Source organism: Octodon degus, unplaced genomic scaffold (genome assembly GCF_000260255.1).
Source record: "Octodon degus isolate 3935 unplaced genomic scaffold, OctDeg1.0 scaffold00072, whole genome shotgun sequence".
Classification (NCBI taxonomy): Eukaryota; Metazoa; Chordata; class Mammalia; order Rodentia; family Octodontidae; genus Octodon; species Octodon degus.
Window position 1 is genome coordinate 1,611,240 of NW_004524648.1, and position 14,687 is coordinate 1,625,926.

General features: G+C 47.5%; 1 protein-coding gene across 1 annotated transcript; it reads right to left on the reverse strand.

The window, feature by feature from the left end:
- Positions 1 to 936: 936 nt before the first annotated feature.
- Serpinf1 (serpin family F member 1) lies at positions 937 to 13,450 on the reverse strand. The gene is made up of 8 exons (XM_004635472.2): positions 13,326 to 13,450; positions 8,932 to 9,019; positions 6,435 to 6,633; positions 5,759 to 5,914; positions 5,151 to 5,354; positions 3,101 to 3,243; positions 2,240 to 2,450; positions 937 to 1,318 (listed from the first exon to the last, which is right to left on the reverse strand). The coding sequence occupies exons 2-8, from the start codon at positions 9,010 to 9,012 to the stop codon at positions 1,056 to 1,058; spliced, it is 1,257 nt and encodes a 418-aa protein (XP_004635529.1). The 5' UTR covers positions 9,013 to 9,019; positions 13,326 to 13,450; the 3' UTR covers positions 937 to 1,055.
- Between the last annotated feature and the right edge of the window lie 1,237 nt (positions 13,451 to 14,687).

Sequence of the window (14,687 nt, forward strand, 5' to 3'; positions counted from 1 at the left end):
ACAGGGACCGCGGTTCGATCCCCCAGCACCACATCTTGGTGGGCTGAAGTGGGCTCACACACACACACACACACACACACACACACACACACTCTAAATAAATGTAAATAAATAAATATAATTAAAAAAAAAAAAAGAAAGGAAGGAAGAAAGAAAGAAAGACAGTGAATTTAAAAAATAAAGGTCCATGCCTAGTCTGTAGCATGGAACTGTTGGGAGATAGTGGAACCTTTAAGAGGTGGAGCCTAGGGCCCATGAGATAGCTCAGTAGACTAAGCATCTGCTTAGGCAAGTGCAGGGGCCAGGGTTCAATCCTTGGCACCACAGGCTGCACTGGCTCTACCCCCATGCTAAGCAGACCTGTATTCCCAGCACTGGATCACAACAAGTCCAAGCTGTATAGTGAGACCCTGTACCAAATACATAAAAAAAAAAAAGTAGAGCCTAATCAGGTGGTCTTTAGATCATGAGGTGGTGTTGTACCCTCAAGGAGATAGTGGGACCCTGGTCTTCTCCTTCTCTTTGCTCCCCAGCCAAGAGGCAAGTTGTGTCCTCCACCATGAGCGCCTGCCATAATGTACACTGCCTCATCATACACCCAAAAGTCATGGAACCACCTCTAAAAATGTGACCTGAACTAGATGTAGTCTCCTACTGATGATCTCAGTTCTCTGCTATAAGCACAGAAAGCTTACCACCACAGCTTGCAGCAAGAGCTAGGGCAGGGAATGCCCTGTTGGGGGAATCAATGATCCTAAGGCATAAGCTGCCTCCAAGCAGAGAAGCAGTCCCAATGTAATACAACACAAGTAACTAAACACTGATAATTGGTGACATTCTCTAGAGTTTAAGTGCCAGGCTAAAAGTATAGAACTAACAGATTCCTAAAAAGTAATTTATCTTCATATTCAACAACAAAGCTCAAAGAAACAAAAATTAAGGATAAAGCTCTTTTATTGTAAAGTATACATTGAAACTATGGGGGCTACCATCCCTCTGGGTTTTTTTTTTTTTTCTTTTTCCTAGAATACTAGAATGTTAAACTGGAACATTAATTAAGTACCTCTGGGGTCCAGAATTTTGCCTATGAAGAGAAGGGCCCCCGTGTCCGTGTCCCTCAGGACAAAGATGAAAGGTTGGTTCAAGTGATAGTCCAGGGGGAATGAGAGGCGGGTAGGTTGGAGGTCTGGGTTAGCTGTGGCTCCTGGCGCCCCCTCCTCATTCCACTCAAAACCAGCCCGGTGCTCCACTTGAGTAAGCTTGACAGGTTTGCCTGTGATCTTGGTGAAGTCAGGTGACTCAAACAAGGATCGAAGCTCTGCAAAGATTGAGTGAGAGTCTAATGGAAGCCCCGCCTCATTCAACACCCAACAAACAATACAATCCTGATTCTTGATCTTTTTTGTTTTCTAAGTCAATGTCTTGCTCCATGTTACAGGCTGGCCTTGAACTCACTATGTGACCCAGGCTCACCTCAGATTTGTGGTGATCTTCCTGCTTCAGCCTCCCAAATTCTGAGATTTTTTCTTTTTTACAAGCTTGTGCCACCATGCCTGTTTTCAGCTGCTACCACCAGTGCCCAGGCCCATCTTGGCCCAGGAGCTGTCACAGTACCAGCCACACTGCCCTTGCAGCAGCAGCCATTGAGCATCTCCCCTGTAGGCCCGGTAGTAACAAAGTCCTAATTCTCAAGGAGGCAACCAAGCCAAATATGGTGGTGTACCCCTGTGATCCCAGCACTCTGGGAAGCTGAGGTAAGTTCAAGCCCAGCCTGGGTAATTTAGCAAGACCCAGACTCAACATAAAAAATAATAAATACAATAAAAGCAAGGGAATGCAGCTTAGGGCAAATGCCTGGGTTCAATCCCTAGTTCTACAAGAGGGGAAAATAAAAGTAGGAAGATAAGCTGGAAGAGAACTGTTTTTAAACTTTGTGAGGCATGTAGCTCCCAAAGCTGGTGGGGAGGTAAGTGGCTTCCCTAGAGCACACAACAAAGAGGCACAGACCTGTCCTGGCAGGCACTGTTCTGAGCTCCTGTTGTAAGACTATGCTAAGGTGCTAAGGACTGAGCCTAACAGCAAGGCAGTCCCATCTTCCCCTCCAGCACTATCAGAATGGAGCAAGCAGCTGGAACCTCCCTGCCACGCCATGGGGCCTTGAATTCTGTTTGGCACGGTGAAGGCTCAAAGACTGCACCCCACCCCATCTCCAGGGAGGAAGAGAAAGTTGCAAACGTACTCAGTTCCTGCAGGGACGTGGTAACTTCGCCTTCAAAACTCAGCTTCAGCTTGGGGATGCTCAGGACTGCTTGAACAGTCTTCAGTTCTCGGTTTATGTCATGAACAAACTCAGAGGTGAGGCTCTCCTCTATCATGGTCAAATTCTGAGTCGCCTTCACAGGCAGGAAGAAGATGACGCTCATGCTTCCACTCAAGGGTAGCTGGGCAATCTAAACCAACAGAGAGAGAGCACATGGGTTAATCCCTCGGAACCCAAGAGCCTGGGGATGGACACACACCACAACCTGCCAACTTGCACTGATCATTTGCACATGCAGAGCATCAGATTAGAGGTGGAGTTGGGTATGATACGGAAGTGATAATAAAATGGGTCCTTTGAGCAGAAGTTCTTAGCATAAAGCCCATGAAACAAATTCTGTCAGAAGGCACTGGAAATGATGCAAAAGTATGTTCATATGTACAAATGGCATTTCTCTCAAATGTTTCAGCACTTTTGTCATTCCCAAAGAGAAGGTTAAGAACTGCTTAGAATAAAGGAAGTCAGGCTTGGAATGTAGCTCAGGAGTAAAATAGTTACCAATTGCCTAGCATGTATGAGGGCCTGGGTTCCATCCCTAGCACTCAAAAAAAAAAAAAAAAAAAGGGTAAACCCTGAGTAGATAATTTTTCATACTATTCCTCACCCTATTTTAAAAGGAAAGGCTCAAAGAGATAAGTAGCTTCCTCAAAGTTATACACAGGTGAAATTCAGATAGCTGTCAGATCTCAAAAGGTCAGTCTATTTCCACGATCCGTACCTTCTACCTGCCTTTGACCTCTCCTGCCACCCACCAACCTCACCAGCCTCACCCCTCCAGACCTTGCAGTTGAGGTCAGTATCCAAGCCATAGCGGATAACAGCCTTGGGGTTTGACATCATGGGGACTTTCACAGTCCTCTCCTCATCCAAGTGGAAATCCTGGAGAGAAGTCTTTCTGGAGTCAAATTTTGTTACCCACTGCCCTGGAATGAAATGACAGAGTGTCCTGAGTCCTAGATGCCAGAGAGGCCACAGGATTGTGCTGTGTGTACAAAGCATGTTGAAAATCACCCACCTAAAGGAACCTTAGCCATCAGGACCTCTGACGGAGGAGGAGTAGCTGCTCAATCTCAGCATGTGTGGCTTGGGTGACAATATTTCCTGGGCCCTGAATACCTTATGCAAGTAAGCTCAGATTGAAATACATTGATGTTGTTGGTTTGACTCTGGATTATCAAGCTCTTTTGGTGTAGTGTGGGCTTTAATATACCAGACCTGTAACTGTTCTTTCATTCCCTGGACATCAGTGCTTGAAGTAGAAAGCCATCTGACTTTTCCCTAGGAGCTTATGGAGCCCACTGTTGCTGCCACATGACAGATGTCTTAAGGTTTGGGGGCTTTGTTTTTCTCTTACTGGGAATCAAACTCAGGACTTCGCACTTGCCAGGCAAGTGCTATTCCACTGAGCTATATCCCTGGTTAGTTATTCTTTTTCATTTCCTTTTAGGAGTTTTCATTTTGTTTTTTGAGACAAGGTCTCACTATGTAGTTCCGGCTGCCTTGAACTCACTATGTAGGCCAGGCTGGTTTGATGGTGATGGGGTAGCCCACCCAGAGTCACAAAGCATTTTAACCACCTCCCTTCCAACCCCATATCTGAATGAGGCTGGCCTCACATTAGGCCTGTGGAATGGCTCTGGGTACCTCACCACTGCTTACTGGAAGAATATTGATCAATAACTAACAAGTTTCCTAAGCACTCTTGTGTCTAGATACAATACCAGGGTTGTGAAAGCAAACAAAAACATACAGGCTGGGGGATGGGAGGTGGCACATCTGTAATCCCAGAACTCAGGAGGCTGAGATAGGAGGATCACTATAAGTTTGAGACCAGCCCGGGCAACACAGTGAATTCAAGGCCAGCTTGAACTACATGTGAATAACTGTCTCTTTTTTTTTTTAATTTTTATTTTATTGAGAAACAAATATGAATGAGACATTTTCAAAGCTGATTAATTGGACAGTTTCAATAATCAATACATTGTACATTGTTATCTTCTTAATGGTTATCCATAGTACAAAAAGCAGACAGGATATCCTGTCCAAACACTATTAGTACACCTCTTCTCATTGAATTAAGCGAAAGTAGCTGTATATTTATCCTAACTATTCTGTATATATAAATACAAAATGATCTTTCCTTTGTATCCCCCTTTTTTGTTTAGTCCTGTCAGAGGTGGATATTCAATTGGCATCTAAATACTATAGGTGTTTGAATTCAGCAAAACAATCCAACACTGTCTAGCAGTCTATAACATTAGTGGGTTATCCTCAGAAGTTATTGACTTGAGCCTTTTACAGCTCATCGTATTAATATGGTAAAAAAAAAAAAAAAAGATGGCCAGGGAAATGGCTCAGGGGAATAAGCACTTGCCTGGCAAGCACAAGGGCCTGAGTTTAATCCCCGGTTCCACCAAAAAATAAATAAATAAAAATAATAACTGTCAAAAAATATATACAAGGTGTCTATGAAGAAGGTGGGACTTTCACTTAATGAGGAGAAAACAGGCCCAGAAAGGCTAAGAAACTTGTGCAGGATCCAGTAGCTCATAAAGGCAAAGTTAGGTCTTAAACCTGTTCTAACTTAAAAGTCAGAAATTGAGCACCATCCCCAGCCCCATTTAGGCCTCACACAATTTGTGGATACTAAGCAAACACTTTAAGACACTTGATAGATGACAAGCAGATAGGTTTAGCACATGCGGTTCTCAGATCCTCCTCTGGCTTTGCCTCTAGGTTCCTGTTGGGTAAGATCTTTGACTTCTCTTTCTCAGCCTCCTCTATATATGCAGGCCATCTTCTTTGGCCAAAGAAGTAGAGAAACCCTCACCCTTGAAGTAAGCCACGCTGAGAAGGAGAATGCTGATTCCACTGGGCATTTCTTTTGTAGACCTGGGGATTTTCCCTTTCATCTGGGACTGCACCCAATTGTTAATCTCTTGAAGGTCAATTCGAGGGTTGCCAGTCAGGATTCTGGGCCTGGTCGAATATGACTTTTCCAGTAGTGCAACAAAGCTGGATTTTATCCGCAGCTCTGAGAAGAGGTGGAACAAGGTTAGTGCAAGAGAGCTAAACCAGCACTCTGTCTGAGAGCATGCCAGACTTAGGCTCTGGTTCATCACTCAGCAGGCCCCAACTTCCTGCCCGGCATCTTCCCATGACTCACCAGGACATCTGCTGGCTTCCCTGGGCATTGAACAAGGAACAATTCACTTTGCCCACTGCTGTTCCTCTTCATGTTACTGCCCTCCCCGAACCCTCCCGCTGTCTCTGCAGCCTACTTCCTGTTTCTGATCCTCTTTGGGCTCACAGGTCCCTTCCTGCCCACCAGTGCCAAGGCCTGGCCTGAGCACACATCATCTGTTTAGAAAGAAACCCCCAGCACGGAACATAAGAGTCCCAGGCTCTCTGGCAGCCCAGGCTGGAAAGATGACTGACTCCTCTCAAAGACAATCCGGGAAGCACTCTTCAAGTTCTTCTCGGGGGCAGTGACAGCAGCAAGGAGTTCCTTATAGGTGCCATGGATGTCGGGGTTGCTGATCACATCATAGTAGAGAGCCCGGTGAATGATGGATTCTGTTCGCTGTTCCGCTCCTGCAGAGAGACAAGGATGGAGCCTCTATAACCAAATCAGGCCTCACTCATTTTATCTTCTAGGAGCCTGAATAAGTGGATATTGCAGACCTTTTAGGTCGACAAGGAATTCAAGGGCATTGGAAGAAAGTGCCTTCGTGCTTAAGAGATTTTCCTACAGTAGGATAAAGGTATCAAGCCTAGAGAGACAAGGCTGGGGTTGAGTCCCTGTCCTCCCACTGCAGCACCTGCCCTTTTGTGTAGTTACCCTTCTATCTGTGTCCCCTGTGAGATCAGCTGTGACCCTACTGGGGGTAAGTCCAGACCTGCTGGTGGGTGGTTATATCCCTAGAACCTGGGCAAATGGCCAGCACATAGTAGGGAAAGAATACTGATGTCACTGTGTCAACAAGTGGGACTTTGCGTGCTACCCTCAAGTTCCCAGTTACATGAGCCATGATCCAGCTTCCCAGCACCTGTTTGCCTCCCGGAACTGCACACTCCAGGTCCTTGTGGCCTCATGTAGCTGCCCTGCACTCACCCAGCGAAAGAGCGGAGAGGGCTGTGGCCACGCTGAGCGGAGACAGCAACACATTCGTGCTGGGGCTCTCCATGGATCTCAGCCGGTACAGGTCATAGCCAAAGTTGGAGACGGCCGCTGCCAACTTGTTCATAGGGACCTTGAAGAAGGGGTCCTCCTCCTCCACTGGCTCCCCTGTGCTCTCGGGGGCCTGGGAGTCCTGGCAGGAGACAGGAAGACCTGGTTTAGAATGAAAGGACTGGTAGGGAGAGGCAGTGAACAATGTCCTCTTATGGTACTGAGTGGACTTGTGTTCTGGCCCCTGGAAGCTCTCCTTCCTAATTTTGATATGTTTGGCCCAACATCAGAATGGTTAGCATGAGCTTCTAGCTGTGGGGAGGCAGCCTAGAAGAGAGATTAGCGGCCAGGTTTATTTATTTATTTACTTATTTGGTTATACAATGGATATTTTTATTTATTTTTATTTTTTTTCCATAATTCTATTGAGAAACAAATAGCAATGAGACAGTTTCAAACCAAATTGGTAGGACAGTTTCAATAATTAACACACTGCATACATTCTTCCTAGTGGTTAATTGCTGTACAAGATGCAGACTTGATATCTCTATTCATTAAGAGAATGTAACTATATATCTATCCTAACCACTTTGAATACACAGATACAAAATGGACATTCATCTATATCCCCTTTTTTTGTTCTGTTATTTGAATATTATAGGTGTGTAAACTCAGCAAAATATTCTAAAAGAGTCCAGTAGCCCATAATAGTATTGGGTCTTCTGCTTGACTGGCAATGTCAGAAATAGTTGACCTGAGTCGCCCACAGCTTAACATAACAGCATGGCTTTACTTCTTATATTTCGTTTTTATACTTTTCTGCTGGATGGTTAAGATCAAGGTAAAGCAGCCAGGTTTAACTACTTGTGACTTGTGAGCCATCAGGCTGTAACATTTTTTTTTTTTTTTTTTTTTTTTTTCTAAATGGCAGCTGGAAATGTGGCTCAGTGGTAGAGTGCTTGCTTGCCCAGCATGCATGAGGCCCTGGGTTCCATTTACCACTCACAAAAGAAAAAAAAAAAAAAAAGTTGAGCACCAGACTCCCTAAGAAACCCTGTACTCAGGTCATAGCAGGCTACTGCCAGCTCCAGGGCTTCTTGTAGACACCCTCATCAAACCCCATCCTGACTTTCATGAGCTCATCTTCTCCAAAACAGATTTTTCCTATCTGAAGGGAACTTCCATTTTTCTGACAGTTTTTCAGAGTCAGCTACCACCTACTTACTTATGAGCCACCTACCACTGTGCCAGGCTCTTTGCTAGTTTTTATTCTGTTTTATGGTGCTGGAGATTGAACCAAGAGCCTCGTACTTTACCACTGAGCCACACCCTCAATACTGGCTGGTTCTTTCTGCCTTCACTCCATACTTGTTGATGTATTTATCTGATGCACCAGAAGACTAGTATCTCAAAAGAATTTACTTCCTCAAAACAAGAACTGAGTCTTTTACATTTCTATCCATCCCAGCACCCCTAGAGTAGGTATTCAGGTGAGAGATAACTGAATGGCCGCAGTACCCTTTAAGGAAATGGGGAGAGATTTAAGAGTGACTTGTCAGGTCACTAAGCCAGTGACAGGTAGGACCAGGATTCAAACTCAGAAGCCACAGTCAAATCTAGGGTTCCTGCTAATATATCCCAACTGCCTTGACCCTCCTGTAACAGGGACTCCAACACACACTTTCATATAGCAGGGTCTTGTCTGCAAGAGTCTCTGCCTGCCTTTGCAACCCAGCTGTGCTCTCACTGGACAGGAGGTGTCTGCCCACACTAACTCATTCTCGGCTGCACCACTGGTCAGTGTCTGAATAAATGTCGGAGACCACTGCCCACTCAGCCCCACGAGTAACTGGGGAAAGGTCCTTACAGAAAGGACAGCCCCAGACATTGCTGTGTTTTGTTTTGTTTTGTTTTGTTTTGTTTTACCCAAAATCAAATTCAGCACCTTGTGCTTGCCAGATAGGCACTGTACCACTGAGCTATATCCCCGACCTCTTAGCTACCTTTTTTCTTTTCTTTTCTCTTTCTTTCTTTCTTTCTTTCTTTCTTTCTTTCTTTCTTTCTTTTCTTTTCTTTCTTTCTTTCTTTCTTTCTTTCTTTCTTTCTTTCTTTCTTTCAAGACAGGCTCACACTCTGTAATGCAAGGTGGTCTTGAACTTACTAGGTAGCTCAGGCTGCTGGCTTTCAACTTGTGACCCGCCTGCCTCGGCCTGCTGAGTCCTGAGATTATAGTCATGTGCCACCAGACCTGGCTTTTGGATCTTATTTTTGACCCTACTTTGACCTTTGAAAAATGCTGTGGGAGAAACCCAGACCCTGGTGGAATAAAGGCCAGAGCCTAGCTTGAAACCCAGGTACCACCTCCCAGTCCCATCCCCTCTACTGCCTGCTGAGGAAAGGCTGGGATCACTGATGCTCTCACCCCCGAACCCCCACTGACCTCTGGGTTGCTGGCGATGTTCTGGCAGCTGCCATGCCCTAGCAGGGCTCCAGTCCAGAGGAGTAGCACAAGGGCCTGCATCCTGAGCCTGCAAGAGAAATAAGAGATGCAGGCCACTTCCCTCCCTTGACATCTAGGCTTGCCACACCATGCTAAGAAGGAAAAAGAGGACAGGTAGAGCAAGCAACTTCCCTCCACCTCCCAAGCCCAGATGTGTCCCTGAGCTTGAAGACAGCACCCTCCCAGCTGTTCCCACTGTGCACCTGCCTCTCAATCCAGTCATGCCCTGAGCTGGGCTTTCATCCACAGACTTGGTGTCCAGTGACCTATCTTGGAACCTAAAGCTCCAGAACAGTAACGGCCCTGAAGTGGGGTCCTCTGCACTGGCTGGGCCCTAGCACCTGCACACACTGATGCTTTTCACCAGAAGCACCTGATCTTCTTGTCTGATTTGGGCACTGTCTCCTAAGAGAATGGCTGCAAAACCCAGGTCCTGTCCCTGGAATCATGAAATACCAAAATGGAAGCGTCCAGTCCAACACCGTCCATCCCCAGGGGGTTCTCAAGCTCCTTGGATTCCTGTAGCCTGAAACCTATGGCCTGTACAGATGTTCATCCCCTTCTCATTTCCACTTCAAGAGGTCCTCCCCTAATGGGAGGGTAATCTCAGTTTAGATCTCTATCCTGGCCCAGTGTGGTAGGAGACACTTGGGAGGCTGAGACAGAAGGATAGCCATGAGTTTGAGGCCGGCCTGGGCTACACAGAAAGACCCTGTTTCCAAAAAATGGTGCATGCCTGTGATCCCAGCACTTAGGCGCTTGGGAAGCTGAGGCAGGAGGATCACTATGAGTTGGAGACCAGTGTGGACTATATAGCTAGACTGTCTCAAAAACAAAAATCTCTAGTCTGGGTATTAAGTGGTCTCTTAAGTAAAATTAATTCCTATAAAATGTAGCTAAAGTAATACCTATTAGCGCCGGCCCAATAGCTCAGTGGCTCAGTGGACTAAAGCATCTGCTTAGGCAAAGCACAGCGGCTGAGGTTCAATCCCTGGCGTGCCATGCCAGCCCACCCCTGGGCATGCTGAGATGGTGGTTGAGACTGGGCATGGTCGTGCATCTGTAATCCCAGCACTTGGGAAGCTGCAAACAGGAGAATCACTACAAGTCCAGTCTATGTAGTAAGACCCTGTAGACACTCTGTCCTAAATACATTAAAAATAAAGTAATACCTTAGTAGCACTTAATGCCAAAGATTAATAAACTTTCATATGATCCAACTGCCAAATGTGCTTTTTTTTTTTTTTTCCCGGAACCAGAGATTGAACTCAGGCCCTTGCACTTGCCGGGCAAGCGCGTATTCTACTGAGCTATCTCCCCGGCCCCCAAATGTGCTTTTCTTCCAGAGAATCCAAGAGTCCCTTCCCTGTGGAGCCATGCCCTCTCACTCCTTTCAGCTCAAAAGTAAATACTTCTGAAGCCCCTGGAGCCTTCTTTCCATCAGACTACTCTGTTGTTTTCCTGGGCATTGAAGCCAGGGAGCACTAAACTACATCTCTTCTCTTTTTATTCCTAGTACCTTACTAAGTTCTCCAGGCTGGCCTCGAGCTTCCAATCCTCTGGCCTCAGCCTGCTGAGTTCCTTGAGTTATAGGCACACACCACCACATCTGGCCAGAGGCTTGTAAGACTGCCTCCTTCACCTCCCCTGCTCAGTAGTGGCCCCTCCACCAAGCTTGCAGTCTAGCACCTGGACCACAGAGAAAACTCTCATGTGTTTTTGTTTTTAATGTATTTAGTACAGGGTCTACAGGGTTTCACTATGAACTTGTAATAATTCTCCTGTTTTCAGCCCTCCCAAGTGCTGGGATTACAGGCGTGCCAGGGATTGAACCCCGGCGGCTGCTGCTGCACTCTGCCTGAGCATACTCATTAGTCCGCTGAGCTATCTGGCCAGTCCTACAGAGAAAACTCTCAAATCAGGGTCTAGGGTACTAGTTTCTCCTGTGCACCTCATCCCTGTGTTCACCCTGGAACCAGGCAAGGAGCAGCAAAGGCAGCTGGGGGTTTTTACACATAAGATCTTCCAAGAAGTTATTTAGTTATAAAGTCAGACAAGGTCTTAGCAGCCAGATCTTTGACTGGGCCATATTCTCCATCTGCCCCACAACACAGCATCCTGAGGGGCTCCTGGGTTCCGCCATATCCCTTTCTGTACACAGCACACTAACTTCCCTGATTTTCCCCAAAATTAGATCAAAAAAGTCAGGAGGGCAGCACGTGATTGTTGGCTGAAGTCCTTAACTTTAAATCTAATAATCCACCAGACAACACTGTAATGAAGGAAAGGCAACAAAGAAAAGATCTCTGAGTTTGTTCAGCTAAAGTCAGTACCGCTAGCAGGAACCAGCAGCCTTGCTTTCTAAGCCCTCCTAGAGCTGGCTGAGCGAGAGTCCCAGGGCCCGCTGCCTTCTCACCAGCGGCTTCTCCCCATGGCTGCCGTCCATTCAGACTGGAGGCTCAGCAGTCCCCAGAGGCCCGACAGAGATAGAGACCTCAACATGCAGGCTCCCAGATGCTCTCCACCCAGCCAGAGCTGTCAGGAGCCTCCCTTGCCTGAGCCCCAGGGGACTGGCTTACTGGAGACTGGAAATTCAGTGGGATGCTCAGGAGACGAGGCTAGCAGCAAAGCTGTCTCGCCCCAGCTGACCTCTCACCAGAGCAGGGAGTTGGGAGAAAGGGGAAAGACACAGTCAGCCTGGCATAGTATTTAAAGAAACAACCTCAGGAAATAGTTCAGATGCATTTGAAAGTGACTTCGTCCTGTCGTCCCTTCCCTAAACTCCAGATCAATATAACTGATCACAGTCACTACATGGATAAACTGAGGACTGGAGATGAAGTGAGGGAACCTGGCAGGGAAAGGGACCAGGACCCAAAGCTGGCCCAGAGCTAAGTGCAGGAGGGGCAGTACCAAGGGCCATGGCACCGAATCCTCTACCTCAAGCCACTGGGATGCAGAAAGTAGAAAGGCTAAACCCCATACTGGGACAGACAGAAGGGCTCTGTGGTAGGCGCCCCGAGCACACATGAGGAGCCGTGCAAGGTGACTGGCCTGTAGACTGGGACTGGCCAGGGCACAGGGAAAATGATACCATCCTGTCCAAAGGGCAGAATGGGAGCCAGCCTCCTGACCTACCAGATGGGGGAGGACATGGGAGGTGGTAGATAGCCTGGGCTAAGGTCAACCTTCCTTTCTCCCACGACCAAGAGGCGCAGGAACTGGGATGTTGTGAGCTTGCTTTTATCCAGCTGGGGGGATAAACACGAGCCAGAACATGTGTTTCAGATTAAACCCAGCTGTAAGACAAACACGATGGCGCCTCCTCCTCTCCCCCCTCCTTCTCCAAGAGCCACACAGGCTTCAAGCCACAAGGCAGCCAAAACTGTGGCCCATGCAAGAAAGGGAACCCCTTTTCCCCTGTCTTGGAAGAGGGTCTCCAGTGTGTGTGTGTGGGAGGTCCCCTCTGTCCCACCCATGGTAATACTACCAGTCCTCCAGCAGTATTTTTTTTTTTTTCTGAAATCTTAGAATCTAAGTGAGGTAGACCATTACCTCAAAATCTCACATCCCAGTACCTGAGATGCACCAGCCCTGAGACTAGAACTCCCTAGATCCCACCCCAAGCTCCTTCAGGCTAAGGGCTCTGTATGGAAAGCCGTGGGCCCAGCAGTGGTAGATTTCCAAGCCTTTTCTTTGCCTCAAGGCAAGCCTCTGGGAGTAAAAGGGGTGCCCAGGCAGCCAAGCCCCCCAACTCCATGTACTGGCTGGGGGACTTGGCCATTGTTCACCAGGGGTGGGACCTTTCCTACTCACTGGTGGTCCTGAACAGAAGGCCCGTCTGTACTCCAGCTCAGCCCTCAGGCAGGGCATAGCAGCCAGCTGCTAGGTAGTGCTGGGAAATTGCCTTTGAAATCAGCACCAGTTAATTTTGAAAAAGCAGCAGCAAGAGGAGTGAGTAGAAGCCAGACTGGGCTGTAGGCTGGCCGCCTTCTGGCCACCGCTGTGGGGACATCTCTGAGAGGGTCCTTCTCTTGGGGCTGTAGCCCTTTGGAGCAGCTGCTCAGACCTGACCTAGAGCTTAGCTCTCTGCTTCCACAGCCCCCCACTGTTTCCCAGTCACTAAAGTCCTTTAGTGTCCTTTCTTGCAGTGGGGTTTGGGGATAACCAGCTCTTGTCCTCTGCTTCCCCTACTCCTTCTGCCCCCTCTTATCCCCAGCTACTGAAGCTATTCTCCAACACCTCTTCCTCGCATGCCATTTTTTCTGTTCCTGGGTACCCCACCTCCCTCCTCTCTGGCCCTGACCTGCAGACCAGACCCTGAGCCCCTTTACCTGTGGTTCACGCAGCTCCACTCCCAGCTCCCCTCCCAGCTTCACTCCAGCTTAGGTCGGGCTCTGGCCCTGTGTGCACTCCGAGGGGCTCTAGCCAGCCCTGGAGCTTTTATAGCTGCCTCCCAGCCAGCCTCCAGCAGGCTTCAGATTACAGCTACTCTTCCACCCCCCCTCTTTTTTTTTTTTTTTTTTTTTTTTTTTTTTTTAACAACTATTCTTTCCTTAAAGCGACCTGCACTCAGTTTGGATTCTACTATTGCATCACTGTGTGAAGTTAACTTTAACCTACTGTGGTCCTTCCACTCCACACCCCTAAGATCCACTTGTAGGCACAACTTCCCCCTTTTTGTGGACTTCCTGCAAGATGATGAGCTCGAGGGTACCTTGGCCAGCCTGGTGTCTTGCAGGATGGATTGGAGAGGTAGGCAAGTGGAGCAGAGAAAACAGCCCAGTGGAGAAACTCAAAACTTTTTTTTTTTTTTTTTTGAGACTGGGTCTCCAATGCAGTTCTGATTGGCCTTGAATTTGCAGCAATCCTCTTGCCTCAGCCTCCTGACTCCTGGGATTATAGGCATGCACAATCATATCCAAATGGACTTGGGATTCTTCTCTGTCCCTGGCTCTGGTACTGACTGAGGTTTGGGGCAAGTTAACCTGGCTCTTTCCCCTCGTTGGCTAAAAAATGAAAGAATAGATTAAAATTGTCAGGGGGTCAGGGAGGTGGCTCAGTAGAATATGTGCTTCCCTGGCAAGCACAAGGGCCTGAATTCAATCCCTGGTTCCACCAAAAATAAAAACATAAAAATAAATAGAAATAAAAAATAAAATTGTCAACTTGCTTTTCAGCTCTGAAATTTTGTGATTTCTGAAGGCTAGATTGGGCAGTAGGGTCTGGAGGAGGCCTACAACATAGTTACCCATAGGGGAGACATTGGCTCAGCTCACCTGGGGTATTTAGGAGACAAAAATGGGCTGGGGAGATAACTTAGTAGACTAAGCACTTGCCTGGCAAGTGCAAGGTCCTGAGTTCAATCCCCGATACTGAAAAAAAAAAAAAAAAAAAAAAGAATGAGGCTGGAAAAGTAAAACACCCTCAGGCATGGCAGTACACACCTGAATTGCCCAAGTTTGAGCCAGCCTGGGCTCCGGAGTGACTCTCTACATTGAAAAACCACAGATGAGGGCCAGCCAAATAGCTCAGCAGATTAAAGCACCTGCCAGCAGGCACAGGGGCTAGGGGTTTGATCCCCCAGGCCTGCCCAGCTGGCCCTACCCCAGGGTGCACTGAGATGGCAACTGAGACTTGTGGTGCACGTGCCTGTAATCCCAGCTCTTGGGAGGCTGTAAACAGGCGGATCACTA

Bases quoted from the DNA above. Each gene is read 5' to 3' on its own strand.
- Serpinf1 (XM_004635472.2), bottom strand. From the start codon at position 9,012: ATGCAGGCCCTTGTGCTACTCCTCTGGACTGGAGCCCTGCTAGGGCAT. The intron at 2,451-3,100 runs GTCTGGAGGGGT...CTGTTGGTTTAG, and splicing joins ATACTGACCTCAACTGCAAG to ATTGCCCAGCTACCCTTGAG. The intron at 1,319-2,239 runs GTACGTTTGCAA...CAATCTTTGCAG, and splicing joins CACGTCCCTGCAGGAACTGA to AGCTTCGATCCTTGTTTGAG.